Here is a 26,609-nt window from a genome sequence, read left to right on the forward strand (position 1 = left end):
ATGCAATTCATGTCTTGTTTGATAAGTGGTTATCGGCTTGAGGGCTTTAATAATGTAGGTGAAACCAGATAGGCAAGGTGAGAGGAGTCAGCTTAGGATTTCAATAGCTCCTGCTTAGGTGTGATTTAAGGGAAGGAAATGCTTCCTGTACAGCAGAGGTTTCAATGGCGACATGGCATTTATACTTCAGCTGAGGAGACACCTGGAGGAAAGAAGGGAAGTAGAACCCTGGAGTGCCCCACTGACAGGGCGAACGCGTAAAAACTAGGTCCTACCTCTCAAAGTCAATTTATGTCCTGAAAACCCTGGCTCTCATGCATGCACTAAGACAGAGGGAATGTGCCATACTTCCTCATTATCTGGTAACCTGTTTCTAACCTTCTAGCAGTTAATGCTGAAAGCCTGGTTTTAAATCTTGTTGCATAAATCTACTATTCTAAGCTAGACTGAATTAAGGGGGTTACATGGATCAGAGTAAATTAAGTATATTATATGGATTCGTCCTCAGGGAAGACAATAAGGCAGAATGTGGAAGCAGTCCAGTGAGATCTGTAATCTGTACTGCTAGTGTTCAGGGAAGGATTTCCTCACACAGGCACAGACGAACACGTTCTTTCTGTGACAGGCAACAGCAGCAGCAAAGTCCAACTTGAGGATAGGGCAAATGCCCACCTGCCTTAGATGGGCGATAGGGTAAATGAAGGAGAAAATGGGAGGCAGTGAAGATCCCTGACAGATGGATAGCTGAGAGATGGGCTGTGCCATCCCGTTTCGCTTTGATTCATGATGGCTATAATTCTGAGTTTTACATCTTATACGGGCTGGGCGTGAGTGTGGTGATTGCATTGTACTGTGACTGTACGTACAGCCAACATTAGCTGTATGGTTTTGTATAGACTGCCATGAAGGTGGTGGACTTCAGCACTGAAGAAATCCGAGACATCTTCAAACTTCTTTCTGGCACACTTCATCTGGGAAACATTGAATTCATGACAGCTGGCGGGGCCCAGGTTACAACGAAAGCAGGTAAGTGGGGTCCTAGCAACTTGGTAGACCATGCAAAGTCCCATAAGGCCCCCAACAAAGCTCACTCCATCTTCCTTCTCCCTCTGCTATGCTGGTCTGCAGTGCCTTTGCCAGCAGGTTCCCTGCAGTTTAACCCTGTAAAGGCATTGCCACAGGATGCATAGCTTCAGAGCACCAGCATGATTTAGTTGGGCTGTGGCTCTGTGATCCATTTGTTCTCCTGGATACTCTCAGACTGAGTCCACAGTCTCACAGTTTCTCTTTTGTGTTGAAGGAGCAGGAAGAAATAGGAACAGGGAGGAGTTTGAGAGAAAAGTAGTCTGTTACAGACTTTCCCACATCTTCCTTTGAAGCATCTGCTAGTGTGCACTCTGTTACAGTTATCCAATCTGAGCTGGTCTGGTAAAATGAATCCCTAAACAGACAGAAGCAATAAAAATATATTACAAGTGCTTTAAGTCTGAAGTTAATTGCCTCTCTTCTTGACATCCAAGTTTAGCAATCCCATGCTCAGACTGCACGATTGTGCCTTTAGGAAAACATATCTTCTCATTCAATAAATATTTTGCTGGTGCTGAGCTTTATGTAGTGCTTCGCTCTTCCTGTTGTCAGCAGAAAGGCTGACGTATATCAGTGTCTGACCGTGGCCCGTAACGGGTTCTGACCCTGCCCCAGACTGGATATATGACCTTACAGCTTTGGGTATGCCACAGAGAATTAAGTAAAGGGGAGTGTGTTTTGTGCCGGGGCTTAGTCGCTTGCCTTGTAGCAGTCCCTGGGATTTCCTCACTGAGCTGCACAATATGGAACCCCCATGAGTGGTGGGGATACATGCAGGACAAAAAAGTGTGTCCTCTTTTGTTATTAGTGCTGAACATTGCCAGTGACCTCCTGGGCTTAGACACCTTCCAGCTTTCCGAAGTACTGACGCAGAGGTCCATGATTCTGCGTGGGGAAGAGATCAGCTCCCCTCTCACTGTGGAGCAGGTAAGCGTCCTAGTCTATGCTACTGCTTCTGCCACTTCTGCATTTCCAGGCCCTCTGTATCCCTCTTGTATCATCCATTCAAGTTTAGGGTTTCCTTTTACACGCCCTAGGTGCTCAGCTGTCTCCTCAAGAATTTTGCCCTTATTGGTAGTTCAGGTCCCAATGTTGACTCTGCTTTTTAGGCTTTATAGGGGACTTCACTTGCAAACAGCAATACACAATACTGGTTTTAAGCCACCTTCACTCATCAGGAATTGGTCATGCTCGTGTCATGCAGAAAGTACCTCAGATGCTTTGTGGTAACTGCACGTGTGCATGCTTTTACCTTGCAGAACTCCCAGCTTATGTTGCATTTACTGGAAGTTAAAAGCTTGCCCAGTTATCATGAAACATCCGGCAGATGGTAGGTTGTTACCCCACAGTAGCTTCTTTGTGTATCCATACAACAGCAAAGGAGGACCAAATAAACTGACACGTAGTTCTCATCTTCTGAACCTGTACTGCATGCTGGAGCCAGTCCTGCTTACCTATTACATTTCTCTATGGTTCATTACAGTGTTGTGCCTACTAACTTTAACTTGTGGTGTTGCTGATCACTTGAGGGCACTCTTGATGTTTTAGGTCCATGCACAGATAACTTAAAAACTCTTCTGTCATTAATAAAATGCAAGACATTGGGAAACAAGGAATAATATTACTAGGATGGAATAAGCATCGTGTTATAGCAAAATGAACATCTGTATTGGAAATCTTGTGCTGGCACAGACTGCAGAGATTTATCGATCCAACCCCTACATTGGCAGAGAAACCAGAGGTACTAGGCTCTCTCTGACAGATGTCTGCCTAACTTTCCTTCAGCTTTCCCATGGAAGGAATTTCACAGCCTCTTTAAGTATCCTGCTCTAGGTGCAGTGGAGACTGGAGCTGAAAAGATTTTCCTCATATTTAGGTTACCTTTGACATCCCAGCTGTCCACCTTACAAGCTTCTGCTTCTGTGAAGTTTTTCACATGGTGTTCTCTTTTCTAAGCTAACAATCCAGTTCCTTCAATGTTTCCTTACAAGTAATTTTCTAAACTTCTTCTGTCTCTGTTTTCCCACATCTTTCAAGAAGCAGAGTGCCTATAATTGGACACTGTATTCAAGCTGAAGTCTCAGCAGTGCTCATTTCAGCAGAGTAGTTGCTTCTTTTCTTGCTGCAAACACACCTACTAATGTATCACAAACTAAGCTTTGCCTTTAAGAAATGGTATCTTTTTTCATAGTCTGTGACCTTTCTTTGCAATAAAATTGTGTGATAATTATTTTTCAGCCTATAGTCTGTGGTAGATATCCTCAGTATCCAGTACCACAGTTCCTCTTCTCAGCTGTCTGTCGTAAATAAGCCACATCTTTCTGTATCAGTGCACAAGGACAGATAACAATGCCAGAGGCACTCTATGCAGTCCAGAGCAACAGTGCGCAGTTGTAGGATTTACAAGAGTCTCCCTGAACAGAGCTTTCCCTGTTAGTATAGCTATTCCTGACATTTGTGCATGTTGGACCCTACGCTTACTGCTTGCAGCCTAGTGAAGTACTAAGACTTCAAGAAAATCGTTTAAGCAAGTGGATGCTGCTACTTAGCTGTCTTCACTAGGCAAGCCTGTTGCACTGACCACTAAGCCTGTAAAGACTGTTCCCACTTAAGCCCTTGTGTACTGTGTCCACCTATTCCCACTTGTTATTGAGGGAATGCACTGATAGAGCTGCCAGGGATTTCTCATTGTGTAACGGGCTTGTCGCCCGTCTGAGCGTTGACATTTCAGTGGGCTGAATGGATGAACTAGCCTGAAGGCAGGCAAAGCTAGGAGGATGAAAGGAGCCTTTGAGAATCTCATTTGAGCCATATTGTGGGGAAAGCAGCTTTGCTTACAGCTGGATGGGGAGGTCCTGTTCCTGGAAAATGAGTCCACCTTACTGTGTAGCCAGAGACACTGCAGAGGCATGGCCTTGAGGGCATTCTCAGTCCCAACTAATAAGACAGGCCATCTGATGGAGAGAAGAAATACACAGAAAAGTCATGTGTGCCCATGCTTTGAATGTTCTCTTCTGTGGAGAAGGGAGGTTGCTGTGTGTCCTAGGCTTTGGGCTGCTGGAGAGGAGATACAACCCAGGAAAAGAAAGGAGGCGAAAAATAGTGAGATTGGGTGAAAAGGATGATCTTGCAGGCTGGGCCTCAGGAGCTTGCTGAGAGGGGCTGGGAGGATTGAGAGGCAGTTGGCCTGTGCCATTAGCAAAGCAGAACAGGAGAGGTCACGTTATTCAGGCTTGCAAAACTGAAGAGGATGAGGGTGCATTTAGAAGATCTCTGTCATTGCTGGTCAGGCCTACTGAAGGAATTACCTTGGTGTCACAGGTGAGACAGAGTAAACAACCTGTAACTGATCTAGACACTGCAGTTTATGAAATTACAAGATTATAGCTTTTACCCTACTGGATTATTTCACATACTTGCTCACTCACGCCTCAGCATTTTGTTCGTTAGATGTCAACTCCTTTTCCCAGCAGGGAGATTGCTGCTTGTCCAGGAGAGTCAGGCAGAAAGTTGTGTTGGTTCATGTTGTGTAGCTCCTTGCAGTTGCCAGTGTCAGGAACTACCAGCCAAGGTCCTTGGCCATACCCTGACATTTGTCTCTACATGTCTCTGATCTCCAGGATCTTTCCCCACTTCCAGCATCTTTCTTTCAGTCAAGATCTTTGCCGCCTTCTTTCCTGGCCCTTTTCTACTCTCTGGGATCATGTCTTCTTTATGGGAACCCTTATTTTTGACGTCCTCTTCTTTCCAAAACCCTAAGCCCTGGTTTCCCAGTCTAAATAGCGTATGTGCAGAAGGACAGCATGTGATCAGCCTCTTAATTTGTGGTTCTGTCTCATGTCTCTTCATTAATTGGAGGATTTGGGGCATGCTACTTTTGTTTAGTCCAAGTATTACCAAAACTTACAACCAGCCCGTTCCTGTTACAACTATCAAGTAGCAGGCTTTTGCTTGAAATTTCAAAAGTTCAATTTCGGACATTCAGCCACACACTTACATACACCCAATTACCTATTGCGTGTTAGGGATCACAATTTAAGTTATTTTTTCCACCTGTGGCACTTGGTTATGACTGCTGCATGGGATGTTGCGTCAGGTCCAGAAAGGTCTCTCAACCCATACTCTTCTGGGGCATGTGTCCTGGCTGTTGGCTGGCCTACCCTGGCTTCCAGTAAGATAATGCTGTTTGCAGGGAAGTTTTGAAGAGGTGATTTTTGAGGCTAACTTGGTGACAGAATACTCTATTAAATCCTGCCCTACCAATTTTTGAAAAAATGAGCAGACACTCATTTGACAGCTCTACTTAGGAGTATTGAATGGAGATAACTTGCCTGTCACTGCAAATGTTAGTTCAGGTGATGCAAATGACTGCTGCAGACTTAGTCATGAGGTATTTTGCCGCCTTCCCTGCCCCAGAACTTGTTCCAAAAGATGTCAGTGATTTTGCTACTTCCTTCAGCCTCTCAAGTTCAGTTACCCAAAGGTCAGACATGGTACATCTGTGTGTGGCTAGGCTATTTGCAAACTTGAATGTTGACTTTACATATAAATACTGCACCATGCACAACCACTACAGAGGCGGAGACATCTGTAGAGGAGTGGAGGAACCTGAAGTCCCATAGAGATTCGTAGTGCCCCTTATGCCTTCTCTTCTCCCCGTGACTCATTTTTTCTCTCTGCATTTACAGGCAGCTGACTCCAGGGACTCCCTCTCTATGGCGCTGTATTCCCAGTGCTTTTCATGGCTCATTAGCAAGATTAATACGAAGATCAAAGGCAAGGAAAACTTTAAGTCTGTGGGCATCCTGGATATCTTTGGCTTCGAGAACTTCCAGGTCAGGATTTTGTCTTTTGCAGGGTGGGTTGGTTTGGAGATGTCAGTGCATGTAGGAAGGAATTTTGATAGGTTTGTCTCCTGTTTAGGTTAGCGTAGGGCATTCTGGGATTTCTCCACTGCCACTTCCCTCTGGGAGCAGCAAAATATGTTTAGCTGCCCATTTCTGCCACCTATATTCATGTAGGCTGATGTTCAAGGTCTGGTTTGTGACACAGACCCTAAGCAGATGTGCTGTGATAGGTAATACTGAACTTTTGACTCGTATACAAACTAAATGTCCAACTCCTATGTGCACATTGGTTTTTTACATCTGTTTTGCCTTGTGTTGAGAATCCTGTGTGTAATGCTTCTGATTGCAACTGATGAGGGATGTATGTTGAGCAGACGTATAGTGACTGCTCAGATATTTCACAGAAGAGAAAGCCCAGTGACCTAACACTAAGGGAATTATATTTCTTTGTTCCTAAGAAGAAGAGAAATTTGATTGACTTTAGCATCCTTTACTACCATTTAGACCTACTGAATTAACCTTGCATGAGCTACAAAAGCTGCTCTTCTAATGGACCTCCCCATACTGTCCTCCTCATGTCTATCTGACACCCCTTGCCTCTATGCTCTCTGGCTTTATTCCAGGCCTGGTACCTTCCCCATCGCTGCTATAGGTTCTTTTAGAGCCCAGGGACAAGAACATTAAGTTTTATAATCTTTGTTTCTTCTTACAGGTGAATCGTTTTGAGCAGTTTAACATTAACTATGCAAATGAGAAACTTCAGGAATATTTCAACAAACACATCTTCTCCTTGGAGCAGCTGGAGTACAACAGGTGACAAATGGAGGGAGCGGCCTCCTATTGCTTTCATGGGTGGTAGAATGGAGGACATCATTCCTCCTTTGTGCTCTCCAGTCCCTACTGCCAAGGCAGGAGAGGCAGCTGGGCCTTAGTGCAATCCTGACTGTGGATGTGTCTCTGTAAGCACTGTCCATGTGCTTTGCCAGCATAGATCACTTGTTTCCAAGCAAAAGCTTTCTCCTCTGTAGTATTTAGAAAGTCCAGATTCCCTCCTATCTCTCAGCTGAATGGGAAGATCTTGGGCTTTAACCCATTAGAACACATGGCCACTGGCCTTATTACTGACTTCAGTAATGATTTACCTAAGGTAGTGATGTTGTTATGCAGGTGGAATCTCGGTGTGCAAAAAGTATAGTCCCTAAAGATAGATGGATAGATATCTGACAGCTCTTTCTGTCCTAGAGATTCCTATGCTGTGAAAAGGGCTCTTTTCCTCAGCAAGGAGATTTAAATCAGGCTGTTTCCTGAGCTTAAAGAGCATGGGGCCTTCTGCACAGCTGTTTCTCTTCTGTGGGCTTCATATTGGATTGTACTTTGTGAACTACCTGGGATGTTCTAGAGTATCTCTGCTTCTAGAGAAGGCTGCTAGACAAATACTTCAGTTCTTACTCTGAAACAGAAGCCTTTATGTTTGTGAATGAAGCAATTGAATAGGGTCAGTGAGGGCAAATGAGAGCAGCCTTGTAAAGCTGAATAGGCAATTCATGAAATTCTAAAGATTACAATACTGCAAGGCTATTTATGCACTCACTTCTCAGGCCGATTCCACGATTGCAGGAAGCTTGTGTTAAGAATGGTATCATCGTGACAAAAGATTTTTTCCTAATGATTACATAGGAGTATAAGTTCTGTGGCTGAACTTTGGAAAGAACAAGAGAATTTTATTATTGACTACTCATGAAGTTATTCTAGGGTGATATGATTAAAGCTCATCTTTCACAGTATCAGCTCTGATTCCTCAGGTTTAGTAACTAGCTCTGTGTATTTCATCATTCGATTAGACAAGGCGTCTGTGGCACTAGAGACAACTTGATTCATTTGTGATTTGATTTGTTTCAGAAAACTCTGCTCCCTTCAATTCTGGAAGGTCGTCTTGCTCCTAGAAGGAATCCAAGAGGTCTTTCTGTAAAATTATATGGCCTCTCTGACACCCATTGTTGCAAAAATCTGAAACACTGTGAACTGATATTTTTTGTCACTAAGTAGATAAGATATTCTGTTTCCTGTGGGGGTATAGCTAGTTCTTTCCATTCTTCAGAAATTATTCCAGTTTATTGCTTCCAACTGTTGCCCACAGGTTTCTGAATGCTTTGAACCTGAAAGCATAAAGCCTAGGCTGAAGGGTTTGTAGACAACAGCTTCACTATCTTCAGAATGTTAGCTTTCACCTGAAAGGTGCCTGTATCAGAATGCCAGTAAGTAGCTTCACACATAGCCTGTAGTCTTCCTTGGATTCTTGAGCAAGAGTTATTCTCAGGCTTCTCTGAATTTTGAAAACAGAAACAGCCTGTATTATGGGAGTGTAAGAAGGTGGTAAGAGGGGGGAAAACACATTCAGCACAGATTTACAGAATTTCATGGATGATTTTCAAAGCAGACTTATTGCACTGCTGTATCTACATCAGCTCCTGTTCTGAAAGATGCAGGGCCACCCTGTAGGTCCCCTGCATGTCAGGCCAAAGCTTGTCTGTGTCATCCTCTTCAAAACTCTCCCTGAAAAGTTGCTCCTATCTCTTCTTCTGGTGGACCTATGAATTGTGGTTCAATCTTCTGGCAGATGTGCTTCAGGCCTGCTTTCCAGATTGGTGAGTCAGCAGTTGACTCTTGAAGCTGTGTAGCAAACTGTCCATCAACACCACCACTTGGGCTGATGCTTATCACTCCTGAAAAAGCAACTGAAAGCAATTACAATTTCTTAGTGCTTGGTGTGGAATTTGCTCAATGACTATAAGATGAGCATCAGTCTAAATCACTGGGATGGATAAGAAAGGCTGTCTCCTACTTCCACCTCCTTCTGTTAGCAGTGCATTGTGTGTCCTATTCTTTTTCTTCAGCCATGGCAAAGCCTAATTCCTGCAAATTGTCTTGAGTCCTGGGACAGCTGTCATGCTCAGCTGATTCTGTTCTCCTGCACCTCAGGGCATTGGATCTTGCATTTCACATCTTTGTTCTGTTTGTTCTTGACTGTCAGGGAAGGGATAAACTGGGAAGCCATTGACTGGATGGATAATGCAGAGTGCCTGGACCTTATCGAGAAGGTGAGCGGTTATCTGTGACAGTTTTCAGGGATCACAGCAGGGACTGCTGATTGTCTTGAGACTTTCCCTGGGGTTTTCTGGTTTTAAAAACAGGTAGTTGCTTAGATCCTCTTCCCATTGTGACCTGGCAAAAGTATGAGCTGTTCTAGACATAGTCCTGGCTCAAGAAAGCAGATGTCTGCTCATTATTGAGAGTAAGCTTAGGGAGGGTGTCATAGTTTTAGACAGGGAGCAGCATTTAAGTAAAACCTTAATGTGAATTTTTTATAAATAATTTCCACTTATGTTCTGCTTGCTGAATGCATTGACTGGCCAGAATACTGCTTTCAGCTCAAGCTTTGCTGGGTATAACACAAGCATTATTGCTCAATGTGCTGTCCAGATCTCCAGTTCTTGGCTTGGTGCTGTTAGAGCTTTTGTTAGAGCTTTTGCTAACTGTAAAAGCCCATCTCTTGTTTGGCTGTAGAAACTGGGTCTACTGGCTTTGGTGAATGAAGAGAGTCGATTCCCCAAAGGCACAGACAACACCCTTCTGGAAAAACTTCACAGCCAGCATACGGTAAGTAAGAAAATAACCTGGCAGGCAAATGATCAGTATGTTAGCCCCATCAGCATTTCAAAACTGAAAGTGAAGATTTTGTTGGTGTAAAATATGTGCTTTGTGCAGGAAATTTAAAATGCGTTAGGCCTGAACCTGTGAGTGTTTAGTAAGGCTGCACTGAACAAAAAAATACGTGAAGAAACCTGCAAATGGTCTCTTGTGCACATAGAGAGAGGGAGTGTGCCTTCCACAGGCTGTGGGTAGAGAGGATTTGAATTTGTAGCATGGGATGGAGGTCAGGTTCTGCTGGTCTGCAATGGGACACAAGGCAGCACCCCAGGCACAGGATGTGGCTGCACAGTGTGCACGGGTTTCTCCTGCCAGCTGACTCACAGGAGTCTGCTCCAGAGCACATCAAATCTCTGTCTCCTGGGGCTGGGGACGGCTTTTACCTCATGACTTTTATTGAAAGCTCTCTTGTTGTTCCTAATTAATTAAATTCTTTCCTCCTTTTGTATTCTGGACACAGGAGTAGAAGGGCTTTTTCATGCAGGTCAGAAAGTTATCCTGGGGACACAGAAACCACAGTGAGATCACTGTAGCAATCTCTTACCCTCTCTCTGGTACAGCCAACACTGTTCTTCTTAATAGCAAATAGACTGAAAACAAAGCAAATTAAACCCTTTAGCGTGGACTTATGGAATAATTTACTACTTTAGTAAAAACATTGTCAGCTTATATGTTTCCTATTCCTCTAATTCAGGCTTCATCCAAGCCTGAAAACATACAAATTTATATCCTTTATCTAATTTTTTTTTTTATTGGCATAGATGTAGATATTATAATTTTTCATATTTGCATCTAACTCTGCTATTAATACTCATGACTACAAATTCGATATAATAGCAATGACTTCTGGTTGGCTATTTACGCATAGTTTTGTGGAAATATTTCCTTTCTTTAGGCTTAAATTGATGCCTTCAGTTTAGTCCACTGTGGCTTTCCCTTGTATTAGAGGTCAAAGGTATATGAGAATGCCTGATTTACCTTTTTTATTGTTGTTGGTATTTTGTTAACTTTTTAAATATAGAAATTATTAATATTTTTCATACATAATTTCTTTTGAATTTTCTTTCTGAACTGTCCCAACCTCTTCAGTTTGTCTCCAAATGGAGAAATTTCAAAGCTCCTCTTTCCTTCTGCTGTTTGTCTCTGAATTGCTTTACATCTTTTCTCTATTCTTTTCTGAGATAAATAATCAGACCAGAATGCAGTTCCCTTGGTAAGAAGGTACCTGTGGTTTATTGTACAGCAGCATGAGACTGTCAGTATTATTTTGCATTCCTTTATGCCCGACAACATTTTGGTTGCTATTTTTGCATTGAGTAGCCTTTTCATTAAGCTGTTCATAGTGTCACCTCTGTCTGCTTTGAGGGGATAGCAGTTAATGTGGAACCCTAGGGAGCTTATGAGAGATGGAAGAGGCTGAGGAGGTGGAATGCAGGGGGGAATGATGACCTAGACAGTGCTCTAGGGTTTGCATTTTTTGAAGGCAAAAGTGGTTTTTGTACCAGTTAAAGTCTCTAGTGCTGGCCAGAACAGCACTGGAAGGCATCCAGTGTTGCTGGAAAGCCTGAAGGACCTTATAAGAGAACTAGCCCTCTTCTCTGTGTTTTCTGTGGATCGCAATAGGCTTAAGGAGGAAAAGCATAGAGCTGGGATTTAAGAGAATATGATCTCTGATACAACTGGGGAGAGGAGCAATAGGGGTGATGGGAGAAGGAACCAGAATGTTGTAGGCATGGATGAAATATATGGACTTGGTAGAGAGATAGAGGAGAGGAGGGTGCCAATCCACATGAGAGAGTCAGTAACAGTCATGTTTGGAGTGGAAGAGAGGGAAGTTTGTGGCTGGAAAAAGATGACTGGATTGGGGAAAGAGAAGAGCAAAGAAATGGGGTCAATATGAAAAGGAAAAAAGGCAATGAAAAAGTTTTCAATAGGACTAACAAATTATCATGGTCAGAAGCCACCCACCCAATACTGCTAAGAGCACTTGAAAACGAAAGAGCTGAATTACTAACAGTATTGTGCAACATCTTACTTAAAATTTTCTTAGTACTTGTATCTGAGAAGGTGGGAAATTATTTTAATTTTCAGAAAGCATTCTAGGAAATTATAGGCCTGTAATCTTTATTTCACTATTGGGCAAATTCACAGAATGTAAATGGCCAGTTACATCAATGGAGGGAGCCTGTAAGACTCTGTCTCATATGAACACTGAGGTGACAGTTTTCTGACGATTCACAGGGCAAGGCTGGACTGAGGGGCCTTATGAGACTGATTGGGTTGTAAAATGACGACAAAAAGCAGTGCAGATAAATGTAAAATGGTGTGCCTGAAGGAAAACAGTCCAAGTTTCACATCTGAAGTGATGGGCCCTGAGCTGATTGCTGCTCTTCAGGAGCAAGACCCAGACAGAGGCTGTGATGGATAGTTCCATGGAAACATCAGTACAGTGCTCAGTAGTAATAAAAAACCCAGATCAAGTATTAGAAATTCCTAGGAAAGAAACAGAATAAAAGCAGAAAACATTGTTATGGTATTGTATAATCCATGGATCCACCTGAACTTTGAACAGTGCACAGCACTGGGCCCCTCCACTCAAGAAGGGGTTATATCAGATCTGGTAAACAAGATCTGGGACAGCTTCGGTGTTGCAGAAGACTATGTTGAAGGGACACTGCAGTGTGGAGAAAAGATGACTTAGGGGGGATGTGATGGGTTTAAAAGTCACACATGGCCCATAGAAGACAAATGGCACTAATGGGAGCCAGGCTTAAAACCAACCAGCTGTAGTTCCCTGTGTGGTTGGTTGAGAGCTCCCTGCAAAAGGACACTCTGGATGCAGGAAGTCTGCATGGGTTCAGGTGCGGAATGGGCAAGTATTTCGAAGAGAAATCCACCTGGGGTTACTAGTTAGGCAGAACTCATGAAAATAATTGGAGTTTGAGAGAGTATTAGGATGAATGTATCATTTACTTGCCTTGTTATTACTCTACCCTACATAGCCACTGCTGGAGACAGAATACTCAGCTGCATGGACCATTGGTCTCAAGCAGCATGGCTGTTCTTACATAGTTAATAGTTTTCATAGAACAAAGAAAGGAGGGGGAAAATGAGAGAGTAGAACAGCTAGTAAGAGAAAGAATAAACGAATATTGAAAAATGGGGAACACAGGTGCAAAGATGAAATATAGAGGAAGACAGGAGATTGGTATGGTATTTCCTTTGACAAAGAAAAGATGTGTAGGTGTTCTGCAAAGCTGCCATCTTCCCTGCATCCTGATCCCGTGTCCTGCACCACATGGTTTGTGTGGAGCCCAGTCTCCTCAGGTGTTAGACACGCAAGAATTAACATTTCATCCATGGCATGCCTGCCCAACCTTGATTCTGCAAGCCCTTGCTCACATGAGGAATGCCTTGAAGGGCTGGATTTTTCCATCTTATTGGAATAACATATTTGTAATGTAGCTGCAGATAGCTGTAGCAGATGTGGTTGGGCTCTGCAACAGCTAAGGTCCTTGCCCATCCCAGTGTTGTCATAGTCATGGCAGAGCTCCTGACTAAGCCTATTTATTCTTACACTGGCATTATAAGACTTCTTTTTCTTTCATTTCAGAGCAACCACTACTATATGAAGCCTCGGGTAACAGACCATCAGTTTGGTGTAAGACATTATGCTGGGGAGGTAGGTGTTCATGGTGTATCTGTGAGATGCTTGGTGTATCCTGGGCTTGAGGTCCTGGATTTTAGATTCCAAAAATCAAGAATATCTCTGAGCTCTGTGTTTCCGCACAGTTAGTGCCCTGTACCAGAGTACAGGGAGTGTGATGGACTTAAAATAGCATGTCATTCTCCAGTACTATATTCTCCAGCTTGGATGTTTGTTTGAGTTTCTCAGGTAACTTTTGGTTTAGGGGATAAACTACTCCTTACTTCTGTTATTCATGTTGTCTTTTCTTGGACATTCACAAACAAACAAAACACAAAATAAAGGTCACAATGAAAATTTGACTTTTGGGGAGGAGGAGAAAAGGCTAAGTACCTATTGCAAAAAGGAATGGGTCTCCAAGCCTTCAAGGTTAAATGCTACTCTTTGTTGTGGAGAGATATGGAGCAGATAGAGGTGTGTCAAGGGAGGGCACCTGCACACTAAGGAAGGGCTGACCTCCTCCTAGAATCATATGTGCTGAGCACCAGTGTTTGGGAGGTCAGGGCACTGGTGAATGGAGTATGTCACACCTTGCAGAGGACTTCCCCATACACACATTCCAGGCAAATCTCTGCAGCTGTTTCACTTCAATCCTGTTTTTGAGGTTTTTTGTGGTGTTTTTTTTTTTTTTTTTTTTTAATTGATGGCTAAAAACCACTTTCTTGCTGGTAACTGCAGAGCTCTGGAGCTCTTTGACCCCAAAAATTCAGATCTTGGCACATGCCTGCAGCATTACCATGTAGCTCTGCTGGAGGTCTTGTACATTGGCATGTTAATGTAGAAGTGCTTAATGATTTGTACAGCACTGTTCTAGTGGCTCTGTCTTCATTGCAGGTGCTATATGATGTGAGAGGCTTTCTGGAGAAGAACAGAGATACCTTTCGAGATGACATTTTAAATATGCTAAAAGACAGCAGGTATGCCCCCCTTATGCTTGTTAGGAGGCCATATCTGTTGGGCTGGACTAAGCCACATTCATGTAATAACCAGACCAAGGAAAGCAGTTGCTTTTGTCTGAGCATCAGGCATCATTCTTTATCATTCTTCTCTTTGTGCTTAAGTGTCCTGGCAAAAGAAAGGAGAGCTGGAGAAGTCAGACGAGGCACAGATTTAATCAGTACTCTTGTTGTCCCAGTTTTGAAAAGAGCTATAAAAGCATGACAGAAATCCCTCCAGGCAATGCTGGTTTTCTCCCTCCTCTCTCCTCCTTTTCCTCTTCTTCCTCTTACCTCCCTGTCCCAACAATGGCAAATTTGCCCCTGAATGAGTCAAGGCTCTTTGCTATGCTGTCAAATGCCGGCCTTTGTACAGAGGCTGCTGCTTTTCCAGCCTGCTTGTTAGTGGAGAGCTTCTGTCCTTATCCTCAGCCAGACTGAGCTCTTGCTGTGGGACTGGGCATGGCCCCTAATATTACATCCCAGTGCTGCAACATGACCCTAGAGAAATGAGCTGACTTTGACCTTGAGCAAGGTCTGGAAGACAGAGTTGGGACCTAGTAGAAGGAGAAAGGCATTTAATAACATGGCGGACCCTAAAAGTTTTTGAGTAGCAACTCTACCACCTGCCGCTTACCACAGTCCATGTATTGCCTTTGGCCTCCAGCCTGATGAGACTGTTTCAGAATTGCATCTTCTTTCAAGCCTGCTGCAGAGTTTGCTCTGTGAGCAGCCTTGAAACAACCTGAGGGAGCTGAGAACATGAGCTGCTCATAGCTGCCTTACTTGGACAGTGGCATCTGGGGAACATTTTACACAGGGCTTGAAGCCAGAACTGTGGTCGTCATTGTCCAGCATAATAGAAGGACTCAGGGTTTTTCAACAAGCCAGAAAGGGAAATTCTGCTAGAAGCAGTCATAACAATGAACTGGCACAAGCAGTGCTGGAGAACTTTGTGCAACTTCTTAAGAACCATCACCACTGTCTAAGAAGTGGCAAAATGGTGGAAGATTCCCCAGAGCTGACCTACACTGGGGGTAGCTCTGGAAGTCCTCTGGCCACAGAAGGGCTGTGGTTGCAATTGCATGAGCATGTCATGGGTGCTAGCCATGAGAGCTAGGTCAGGAGGGGCATGACAACACACAGTCTAGCTAGATAGAGTACCTTCAAGGTAGTTTCGCCTGGGGGCATATATTTCGAGGGAGGTGTCCTAGCCAGTGCAGAATGGAGATCTTCCCTTGTGTAATATCCTGCCTGAGAGTGTGAGATGGGGTTTCTGGCTTTGCAGCTGAGTGTGACATACGGGGCAGCCCACGGGGTCTGGGCAGCCACATGGAAGGTATTAATTTCCATTGAAGTGCCCAGCTGGACTGCCTCCTGCAGCCACCCTGTGGCACAGCAGGAATAAAAATGAGGTATTTCACACTGGGATAGGGCAGTAGCTGAGAATGAGAGCCATCTTCTCACAGGTGGGGGGTGTCTTCTCCCTTAGGCTGGACTTCATCTATGACCTTTTTGAAAGAGTCTGCAGTCGTTGCAGTGAAGAGACACTGAAGACGGGCACCCAGAGGCGCAGACCGACTGTCAGTTCCCAGTTCAGGGTAAGATGTTTTCCAAGAGATCAGCAGGCTTCTGGGGAGGAGCAGATGGGTAAAGCAAGGCCTGCAGCCAAGAGGAGTCATTCATCCTTGTTTTGTGTCCAGCACTGAAAATGTGCAGGAATGTTGTAGTGCTAAAAAAAGACAATGCCACTGCCCAAAGGATTTCTGTCTGGTGTAAAATGTGAGATGCTAAGACTGAGCAGGGCGGCAGAGGAAAAGAATACTTGGCTAAGTATATGAAGTTCTTGAGATTCTTTGATCTTTCATGTTGGTTTGGTGTTTCAGCTAAGTGTATGTGTCCTTTTAGGCCACGTCTTTTACAGGTATAGTGGCAATTCCAATAAAACCTTATTGGGGGGACCTTGCAGGTATGAATCTCACCCCCCCTAGATTGTCTGCAAACCTTCTGTTCGTTTCACAGTTTTAGTTTCCTATATTTAAAGTTTGAGAGACTTGTAAAAATAACTCACACCAGCTATACATCTCTGAGAACAAGGATGGCCATGTAAACAGTGTTAAACTCTGTGGGTATGTTTTGGACAGGAAGGGATCTCTGGGGTTATTGAAGCTTTGTTAGGCAGAGTGAAAGGACATTAAGAATGGGAGGGTTGCGTGAAGACCCTATTGCATCAAATGTAGCCCCTTTCTCTCCTGTAGTGACTGATCCTTTGGGTTTTGTCTTGCTGCTTTTTAGGATTCTCTCCATTCCCTGATGGCCACGCTTAGTACTTCCAATCCATTCTTCATCCGCTGCATCAAACCAAATACAGAAAAGGCAAGTCTGTTTTCCAGCAAAATGTCTGCATGTGACACAGGCCTTCATGACCACTCACTTGCACAAATGCCTGACAGGTGCCTCTGTCAGGGTCCAAACTGAGGATAAAAGCAGTTCCCCCTCACCTTCCTTCTAGTTGTTTTATAGTTGAGGAAAAATACACCCTCCTCCTGGTAATCAGATTAAAAGACTGCATGCAGAGTATGATATGATATAGTCATTCCCACCTCTTTCTGTGCTGACGAAGCCTGGAAGATGAACCAGGCTTCTGCAGAGCCCAGAGTGGTGGTAGAAGAAGCAATCACTCCTGTTCGTGGTGCCTGTAGACAATTTGTTCTGGAGTGCGGTAGGAACAGTCTCCTGCAGATCCCTCTCTCTGAGGCAGAGGAGGTGGACACTTCATGAGCAAGTCACAGTGCTTAGAGACAGGCTGGCTCTCACTTGTATTGTGAACTGTGGTGGGAGGATATGGTGCTAACTAGACTGGGTGGAGAGCTCTGAACCTATCATTTTCTTTGTGTGTTTTGAAACCATGTATGATATGGCAGAGGAAAGCCTGATGGGGGTTTTATGCCAGAAGAGAATTCTGCAGTCTGTCTCCAGTTTGACTGGAGAGACACTGCAGAGAACTGAGTCAGGGTTCTGCATTTTGTATGTGTTAATGCATTATATTATTGCTTTACTGCCGTGATCCAACTATGACAGCAGTCTGCAAACTGTTTTTTTCCCAGGATCTGCCCAACTCCCTTTCTCCTTTTTTCTGCACCATGCAGTGTTGTGAGGTTACTTTCCCCTTGACCCAAACTTCCCTTTTTTCACCTGGCATGCTCAAATATGCAGGGTTGACTTTTCTACAGAAAAACAGATATACAGCCTGTGACTGTCTGTGCTCAGAGAAACAGTCACTATTCAAGTCAGCAAAGAAGTAATAGGAAGATCAACACTTATTCTGTCTCTCTTCTTATTTGTTTTTGAATCTGGACCATTATGTAGGCACCAAACCTCTTCAATCCAGATGTGGTGCTAAATCAGCTCCGGTACTCAGGGATGCTGGAGACAGTGAAAGTTCGGAGAGCAGGTTTCCCTGTACGGCGCCTTTTCCAGGACTTTCTCAGCAGGTAATTGCTATCATTGTACCACATGCTGTAACAGCCCAAAGGTATACAATTCTATATGTTTGTTCCCTCTATAACTGCTGTTACTGATACGGATCATTTGTGGGATGATTTTCTAACCATGCCCTTATTGCTCATATCATAGACTGATTTGGAAGTCCTTTTGGAGACTTGCCTTTAGGGTAAAAGTCAGAATGGAAAAATAGCCAGACAGTCTTTTTTTTTTTTTTCTTTGCCATAGATTTGCTTGTGTGATGCTGTGAAACCCAGCTGGTCATAATATGTATAAAGAAAATACCATACTTAAACTCTTTAATCTGTCAGGCTGAAGCAAATTTTAATGGGCAGTATAGTTGATGATTAATATTGGAAAGAGTGATTATTTCTTTTAATTAGCTGCATCAAAAGGATTTCTTGAACTTCAAGGCTAGAAGGGACCATTGAACGTTGCTTCCTTTGTGGCTTGGAGCATTAAATGCCACCCCTATACTGAACAAAATAACTTGTGTCTGATGAAAGCACATGTTTCAGACAGGCAGTTGTTCTTTACTGAAAAATGCTGTTGAGTTTGTATTTTATTACTGGGATTGCAACAATAATTGCCAGTGTGGTAGGAACAGATAAAGGTTGGGGGATGGAAATTTCCAGATTGGAAGGCAAACACGAAGAAGGGAGGTCCCAGAGGAAGAAGGACTAATGGGAGGAGGATAATCAGAGTTAAAAGATTGAGGCGGGGGGGGCGTTACTGTCATACATAGTCTAATGAGATTTTGTTTGGTTCTTAGGTACAAGATGCTTGTGAAGGGGCCCAGTTTCTCAGACAACAGCAAAGCTCTATGTGCAGGCTTTCTTCAGACCTATGACAGCAGCAAGAAAGAATGGCAGTTGGGTAAAACCAAGGTACTTCATCAGTATGGGGCAGGGTATGGCTTTGTTCCAGCTGCAAGGGGGTGCGATTGCATCTGGTGAGATTCAAGCCAGCAGAAAGGGCAAAGTAGCGATGACCCTTTAAATACATTGGACTATGCCACTGGCCTGTAGCATCTCAAATATTTCCCATATTATGTACCTAGAGATGTAGAAGGCTTTTTGATTTGGCTAAACTCCTTCTCATTGACAAAGCCAGACTGATTTTGTTGTGTCTGATCCAATTTAAGGATCCAAGGGGAACAAGGATGGGTGTCATTGTATGCAATTGCAGTGTGTGCCATTAACTCTTGCCTCTTGTGCCAGATACTTTGCTTTGCTTGGCTAACTGAAATTCTTGCAGGAGGCAGTGAGCTGCTGCTTGGTATATACTGAAACTGTGAATAGGTAGCTCGATCACCAGATGTGTGACAGCCTTCTGCTGTGGAAGCTCAGCTGGTGGTTTCTGCAGTTAGCCCAGATGCTAGCATACATTTTCTAGGAAAAGGTATCCAAATGCTTCTTCCCACTTGCATAATTCAGATTTTTCTTCTGGTTTGGTGAACGTTTAACACTTCTCTCTTGCCTGGTACAGTCTGGATTTTGGGGGGCAGGGGTTGTTGTTTGGTTTTTTTTTCTCCAGATATGCAGATGGAAATGTACCATTATCTTTCATTTCATGGGGAGGGAGCTGGGTGTTTCAGCCTGAATTTTTTCAAGCTTTGAGACAGCTTCACACAGAAATAGATGTGAGTGTTGTGAGGTATATTGCTATAGAAATCTAGGAGTGAGAAACTGTCTCTATCACAACTTTCCACATACTTCAGTACATTCTTCAAAGAATATTCCAAGATGGATGGTGTCCAGTGCAGACAGCATTTCTAAGTAGTGGGTATGCAGTCCATATCCAGAGCAGATGGTGGTCCATCAAAGCAACTTTTCTTGCATTTTTCCCCTGAAGCCTTCAAAAAAGTAGTTCAGAATATTTCCAGGGTCACAACGGAACTGGAAGTAATTCTAGTGAATACTCACATTTACTTTGTCTGGGAGATCAGATATTTGTTGCTTTGAGCAATCATTTCTTAATGAGTGGATAGTCTATAACATTTCTTAGAGAGTGAGATCTCTGTGTCCCCTTCTTAGAGGAGTGGTGGTAGCCCAGTTGGTATTCTGGGCTGTGAACTCTGTGTGACAACCACGGAAACCACTGGCCATTGCTGTGAGAAGGAGATGTGTTAACCAGAAGTTTCTAAGGCCTTTCTTCACATGCCTCTGCTGATGTTCAAGAAAGAAGGTTTTATCACTTAGCTGTATTTCCGCTCTATGATTAAAGTGTTCCCCATTTGGGAATCTGGTGTCTCCTCACTGGTCCCTGCAAACCAGGAACCATTTCAGTCACTCTCGTCCCTAGATAACCCACACTGCTTGGGTGGCTACCAGTCTCCCAGCATTTTAGTGTTAAAGCCTGTGTGGAGTGTGTGTGGGTGTTGCAGAGCTGCTTGTGCCTGGGAAGCTTTAGAAATGGGTGGTTAGAGCTGTTAAACCCTGAGTTTGAACTTTCTTCCTAGCATGACAAGAGATGGAAGATTGCTGGGCTACAGGAAGGGCAGCAGGGAAATGCATGTGAGGACCAAACTTACATGCACATGCTCACCTTTTAGACTATAAAAGGTTATAAGCTGTATAGCTGGAGTCCAGGAACTACAACAGAATGACGAGAAGCAGGAAATCCAGGCTGCTTTGAGCCCCTGGCAGCAATAGGATCCCTTTTCTCTTCAGTCCCCGTTGTGCATCCTGAAGGACTGAGTTAATCGGTCTGTTTTCACTCACTCCTTGACCTGCACAAACAAATTCTTTTGGAAAAACAATATAGGTGGTAAATTGTGGCAAACAAAATATGTTTGTATTTTGCCAAATCACTGGATGTACTCTAATGTAATTTTTTTGAACAATTCTGTCCTATAAACAAACTTGGCTGAAGAGCTGTACACGGCATGTTGGTAAACAGCAGTCTCTCTGCTAGGGCACTGGTTGCTGTGGGGTCTGAATATTGTGGGAAGACAGAAATGATTGAGAATGGCAGTCTTTGTATCTCTCTTTATGACTGAGAAGGAAAATTGAAAGGAGTTGGGAAGCAGTTGAGCCATCTTGTTTGGTTGTAGAGGTTATTTTTTATTTCACATGGTTTGGATTAGAGATGTGTGTCCTGGTAGAGGGAAGCAGTTCTATTTATTGTAAAGAATATATCACTCCAAGGCTGTCCTGGCCTGTTCCACCCTTGCTGCCATGCTGAATGGCTGGCCAGCCCAGGCTAGTCCAAGGTGCTGTCACCATTGCCCTGCCATTTCACTCTTCAGATGAGTTGCTTGTCTGTCTTTCCCATGCTCAGATGGTGGCAAAGCCATTTCATTGCTCCCTTTGAGACCCCTCTTGCAACTCTGCTTTGTGACAATGCCTCCAGAAAGCCTGCCCCTAGGAAAGCAGATGGCAGGGTGAGGCTGTGCAGAGCAGTGGTACTTCCCGTTAGTTCCTTCCCTGCTGCCTGTATCCAGCTGTTGTGTCTTGGTTTTGGATTACAAAGTGTTTTGCCTGCGTTCATGTTTTAGCTGGTGCTAAGTACCACAGGCCTGGAATACTTGGGTCAATGAAGACAAGAGCCCTGATTTTTCCAGAGGCTTTCAGGTAAGGGTGAAGTGAAGCTACCAGCTAAGAGCGTAGGTCTTTGTCCTGGAGAGGAAGTCCCCTGTGTACCCTTGCTGCCACTTTTGCTGCTACAGGTGCAGCTCTGGGTACCCAGGTTGCGATTCCCAGAACTAACCTTGGCTTATGGAGTCAGGAGTAGCTACTGAAAAAGGTGTGACAAGCCAATGGGGATGTAACCTAGGAAGAAGTATAAGGGGTGGGTGAAGAGCAAGGCTTATAGAAGGGGAAATACTTCCTCCAAAATGAATGGAAGGATAATTATATCCCTAGCAATTGTTTGGAGGAGGAAGGAAAAGACTCTGTGAATTAATGCAAGGGATTGTGAAGCTTGGGAAAGGAAACGGGGGAGGAAGGGCAGGATGATCTTTGTGTTTTTCATTAAGAATAGAGCAGCTGCTGTGCTGGCAATTGTCAAATTAATGTTTATAAGAGGTATTAATGTATATAAGGCAGGTTTTATCTGGTGGCATGGCAGAGATGAGGGCTTGGATGCAAACAAAGCAGTGTGGTGATGGAAGAGCTTGTGCTAAGGTGCCCTTGTCTTCACTGGGGATGTGCTGGGATGGAGCAGCAGCTTCTGTGCCCCTTTCCTCAGTGCACCTGAACCTTCTGCCATACTTGCCCACACCCACAAAGCAGATTCCTAAGGCTGTTTAACACAGTAATCATTGCTGTTTGAAAGCATTCATTTCCACATTTCAACCTGCTGTTTTGCAGGGCCTGTTTGAAGGAGGAGGTTTCTGTAGACTATTTGGCATCCAGGTCACAGTGACCCACTTCCTGCTTTCCCAGTGTTGTCCCCAAGAATCATATGATCCCACTTATGTACACATGGGTGCACATGCAGTTACATTTGTGTCTGCTGATCTACACGTAACCTTAACACGTTCACTGTTGCACTGATGGTGCTTGCAGGCGTTGAGGTTGTGTGAGGAGCACTGTGGTGCTGCACTGTGATTTAAAACTTGGCCAGTGTCTAATAGGAGCAGATATGATAGAAGTAACCTTGTATGTTTTGTTTAATCATTCCTTCCTTGGATGAAAGTGATCTCCTGTTTTCAGAAAGTGACTATGAATTATGACAAAGAAATGGCCACCTTCCAATTTATTTCCACAAGGCATCAAAAATATTTCTGGATTTGAATACATTTTACTCTTCTTTGTCATCTACAGGAGTCTAAAAAACCCTCAAAATGCCAATAGCTTATAAGTAGATATTGTTACGTTATTTGAGATTAAACCCTCACTCTCAAGCACATATTAGGGTTGGGTCTTGTTGAACTCTGCATGCCTCAAAGTTAGGGGTTTTTTCCCCCTCCTTACTGGCACAGCAAAGTCTATGCTTGCTAGCGAAATACGGATGGACTGAATTTTTTTGCAATTTGGTGAAGATAATGGACTGAGACAGTGTTTTGCTGGTTGCATTCTTGAAACGGGTGACTGCTGCTTGGTTCTGGAATGTAATGGAAAGAGCAATCCCTGCCTCAAAGAAGTCTTTAAAAGATTGTTGAGTTGACAGAGGGAGTGGATGTACAACTTGCAGGGAAGGATGCCAGCTTCATGCTTGGCAGTATCTTGATAATGAACCTTCTTTTGAGGCTACCCGCGGTTACTTAGTCATTACAAAACAGCTTATTTCTTAAGGCCATCTTAATGGAAATGGCTCCCCGGGAGATATTTGAGTCCAGGGAAGCCACTGGCAATGGGTACTAACTCAGGGAGGGGTTTCAGTACATGGTGGTCATGGCAGAGAGGCAAGAGGCAAAAAGAGCCTAAATAAGTGATGAGGCCAAAAGCAATGATGGAAGGGAAGGTATACACAGACATAAGGGGGATAAGTGGGGAGGGGGAGAGTTTGTGCAGAACACGGACTAAATAACTGTTCAAATCTCTGGACATCTCTCTGGCCTCTCAGCATAGCCACATGGATCCAATAAATTTGTAAAGGGTTTTTACTGATTAATGTAGTTCTGCAGATTGATGAGCGTCAGCTCGCAGCCTGTGTTCACGTCAGTGCTTTAACAAGTGGGGCAGTGCTTTCCTAGTGTAGTCCATTCTGCTGCTGGCCCTGGCAGTGATTTAGCTGATGTCCGGCAGCAGGTCACATGAGCATGGCCATATGGCAGTTGCTGCTGTGACTGCAGCTTGTATGGACATACCTTAGCCAACTTTAATCTAGGCTGGGTACTGCTAGCAGAGTACCCACAGTGCTGTGGAGCTCCATGCAGGCTGCAGTCTGTCTCAAAAAGCAAATTTCAGAAATTTGTGCTGAACTCTGTGCTAACATAATGCAAGCCAGCTGATTTAAAGTAGCTCAGGTAAGTCATTGCAATTCCTCCAGACATGCCCTTATCTTGCTTGTATCTCAGTCCTTTTGTCTCTAAGATAGCACCGTCAACCCTCACACAAGCATTTAGCACTGAGCAGAGGTTTGACATACAGGTGATGGAAGATGCTTGAGAATTAAAATATTGAAGTACTACTTGGAGACCTCTCCCATCGAGGCTCAGTTCCCCCTAATGCATGCTGTGCTGCTGAACCTCTTCAGCAAGGAAGCATCTCCTCCTTAGAGTTTCTGGAGGTTGGTGGAGGGCTTCCGCTTCCACCCAGAGCTGGGGGACTGGGGTATGCTCAGCTTTGCACTTCAAGAGGGCTTTTAGCTTTCGACTGTCTTCCGTTACTAGGATTGCTGTTAAGATTGCTTCCTGGAGTGCAGAAACCTAAATGTTCCTACCTTGCCTTGAAATGCGGAGGAGTTTCTTTGCAAAATATTTAATCACTCAAGTAGGTATCAGTGCCTGCTGCAGGGAGGTACTGGATTGTGCAGGGAAAGCTGTCAGCTGGGAAAGAGTTAATCACAGGCGCAAGCATAAGCTCTCCTCCTCCTCCCTTCTCTTTCCCTCCTTCCTCTGCTCCCTCCCTTTCTCTTTTAAGTCTTGACCACAGAGTGAGGGAGGCGGGGGTTGGGCAGAGTTTGGCTCATGTCGCTGCAAAACTTTTTCCTGGTGCTCTGAGTACGGGCACCCCGGGGCGAGGCGCCCAGGCTGGCGCTGGAGCGCCGGCGGCAGCGGCCACGGCACCCGGACACAGAGCGCACTCTGTGCCGGTCACCCGGGGATGAAATCTCCCGGCTCTCCCGGGGACTGACTTCTTTCCTCTCTTTGTGTTTATTGAAACTCCTCCCCGTGGCGTCAGGTTTTCCTGAAGGAAGCTCTTGAGCAGAAGCTGGAGAAGGATCGGGAAGAGGAGTTGAGGAAAGCAGCTATAGTCATCCGGGCCCACGTCTTGGGCTACATGGCAAGGTCAGTGCTGGGGGCTGCCCCACCATCCCTGTGCTTGCGTGCCTGGGTTGCCCCGACCCCCTGCTTTGCTCTCTAGCCCCTCGCATCCCTCCCTTCTTCCCCTCCTGTATTCCAAGGGAGAGCTGCAGTATCTGCCCTCCCTGCCGGCATCAGTCCTGCTGAAACCTTTCTGCACCTTTGCCACCTCTTCTTCAATTCTGTGCACCCTTGCACCCTCCCTCAACGCTGCTCAGCAGACGTGTGCAGGGACCTCTGTACCCATTGCTTGCCTTCGATGACACTGTTTCCTTGCCTTCAGGGCTCTCCTGGCTGGGCCCCACTTAGGCTTTGGATCCCCCTCCTTTTCCTTAAGCCTGTCAACTCTGTTTTCTGCTCCCCCTGCAAATTGCTTCTTCCCCACTTGCAGCTCTGCCTTTGCTCGCCCTCTTTCCTTGCCCTGCCTGTTTGCCTCGTGATCTCCCTCTCCTTTTAATTAACTCTTCAGAATTGGTTTTTGGCCAGCTTTGCACCAGTAATCTCCTCTTGCCGCTCCCTTTTGCACCTGACCAGGGGAGGGTTGGGAGAACCAACTGCAGACAAACCGCCCCTCCTCTGCCCCTCGCAGTCAGTGTAACAGCTGACTCCTTAATGGCTGTGGCATGCACACTTAATCCCAGTAAGATGCTCGTTCCTGGCTGGTCTCTGCTCCAGACACCTGTCAGTCAGGGGCGTGAGGAGGTGAAATCCCCGGCCAGCAGAGCTGTTCCACCAGGCACTCTTCTTAGAGCTCTAGTTACACCAGGTAGCTCGTTGTGCATTAGGAAATGTGTGGAAGGGCTGTACCCTGCCTTGCCAATGTGGAGTATCAGCAGAATACGCATTTGGTCTCAGGGGCTTTTATTAATTTATTTATTTCCCTCTAGGAAGACAAATGAGCTAGCTCTATTGTTTGTACATGAGATTGCAAGTTCTTTGTGTCAGGGCCTCTGGTCTATTTTACTTTGTGTCTAGCATCTGGACAGAGGGGTAGGGATTAGCACAGGAAAATTGATTTTTCTGGGAAACATCACTGCAGGCAAACTGGATTACTGCTTTTCTGAGTTCCTGGGAAGGTAGCTGCTGCCCTGCAGGGCTGTGATGGAGATAGTGTTGCAGTAGTGTTCCTCTTGGCTAGAAATCTTATGGTCCTCCAGTCTCCACAGATCTGAATTCCTCATGCCACATGTTGCTCTTCTGAGTCTCATCTTTAAGAACAAGCTGTGCTTCTGCAGCCAGAGTGGAAATCCTCATAAGCAGCTGGAGGTAACTGTACTTTGCAGGGGAGGAGAGCAGGGAGTGAGGAAAGAGCTAGGGAGGGAGAATGGAAAACTTTTCTGTGAAGAGTTTCCAGTTGCACTGCACCTGTATTGGAGAAGGTCCAGCAAGAGGGAGTTCATCTGGGCAAGTGGTGAATGGTCTGTGCAGAGCTGGGCAGAGGTCAGGAGTACCAGTGTAGTGTGCACTGCCTTAAGCTTGATAGCATTTCTGTTTGTTTTGCAAGAAGTGTATTTAAATTCATTAGGTCTAATGCAAAGTAGGTTGGCGAAGAAGGGTATGTATGCCACAGGCAGGATTTTACTGGCTTCTCCCCTTGTGAACTTACTCTGTGAGTCTGGACAACCAGTCCTAAGGATGAGAGTGTTTTCTTTGCTCTCATTCCCTGCAGCCTAGGATCTCTGACTGGTCACTAAAATGTGAGACAAGAAAATCAAGCCCGTTAAAATGACCCCAATTTTTCATAGCTAATCTGTGGAACTCTGAGCTGCAGGTAGCAGCTTCACGAGCTAAAATACGCGTAACTATTCCCAGGCTTGCAGGATCCATGTACAAATTTGGCTGTGTCCCTGGATTCTGCAGGACCTTATTGCTCAGCGGAAAAGACAGTAGGAAATTATTCCATAGCCCTG

The 26,609-nt window shown here is 44.7% G+C and overlaps 1 protein-coding gene across 1 annotated transcript in view; it reads left to right on the forward strand.

Moving 5' to 3' along the window:
* LOC104251539 (unconventional myosin-X) overlaps nucleotides 1-26,609 on the forward strand; it is an 82,007-nt gene that overhangs the window by 22,993 nt on the left and 32,405 nt on the right. Inside the window, exons 10-22 of the mRNA XM_059820325.1 lie at nucleotides 897-1,026; nucleotides 1,895-2,013; nucleotides 5,775-5,921; nucleotides 6,646-6,746; nucleotides 8,965-9,031; nucleotides 9,498-9,590; nucleotides 13,255-13,323; nucleotides 14,182-14,264; nucleotides 15,775-15,883; nucleotides 16,578-16,658; nucleotides 17,652-17,776; nucleotides 18,559-18,673; nucleotides 24,578-24,684. Of these exons, the coding sequence (XP_059676308.1) occupies nucleotides 897-1,026; nucleotides 1,895-2,013; nucleotides 5,775-5,921; nucleotides 6,646-6,746; nucleotides 8,965-9,031; nucleotides 9,498-9,590; nucleotides 13,255-13,323; nucleotides 14,182-14,264; nucleotides 15,775-15,883; nucleotides 16,578-16,658; nucleotides 17,652-17,776; nucleotides 18,559-18,673; nucleotides 24,578-24,684 (1,346 nt within the window). The remainder of the gene's footprint in view (nucleotides 1-896; nucleotides 1,027-1,894; nucleotides 2,014-5,774; nucleotides 5,922-6,645; nucleotides 6,747-8,964; nucleotides 9,032-9,497; nucleotides 9,591-13,254; nucleotides 13,324-14,181; nucleotides 14,265-15,774; nucleotides 15,884-16,577; nucleotides 16,659-17,651; nucleotides 17,777-18,558; nucleotides 18,674-24,577; nucleotides 24,685-26,609) is intronic.

This window comes from Gavia stellata, chromosome 8, assembly GCF_030936135.1.
Source record: "Gavia stellata isolate bGavSte3 chromosome 8, bGavSte3.hap2, whole genome shotgun sequence".
NCBI lineage: Eukaryota > Metazoa > Chordata > Aves > Gaviiformes > Gaviidae > Gavia > Gavia stellata.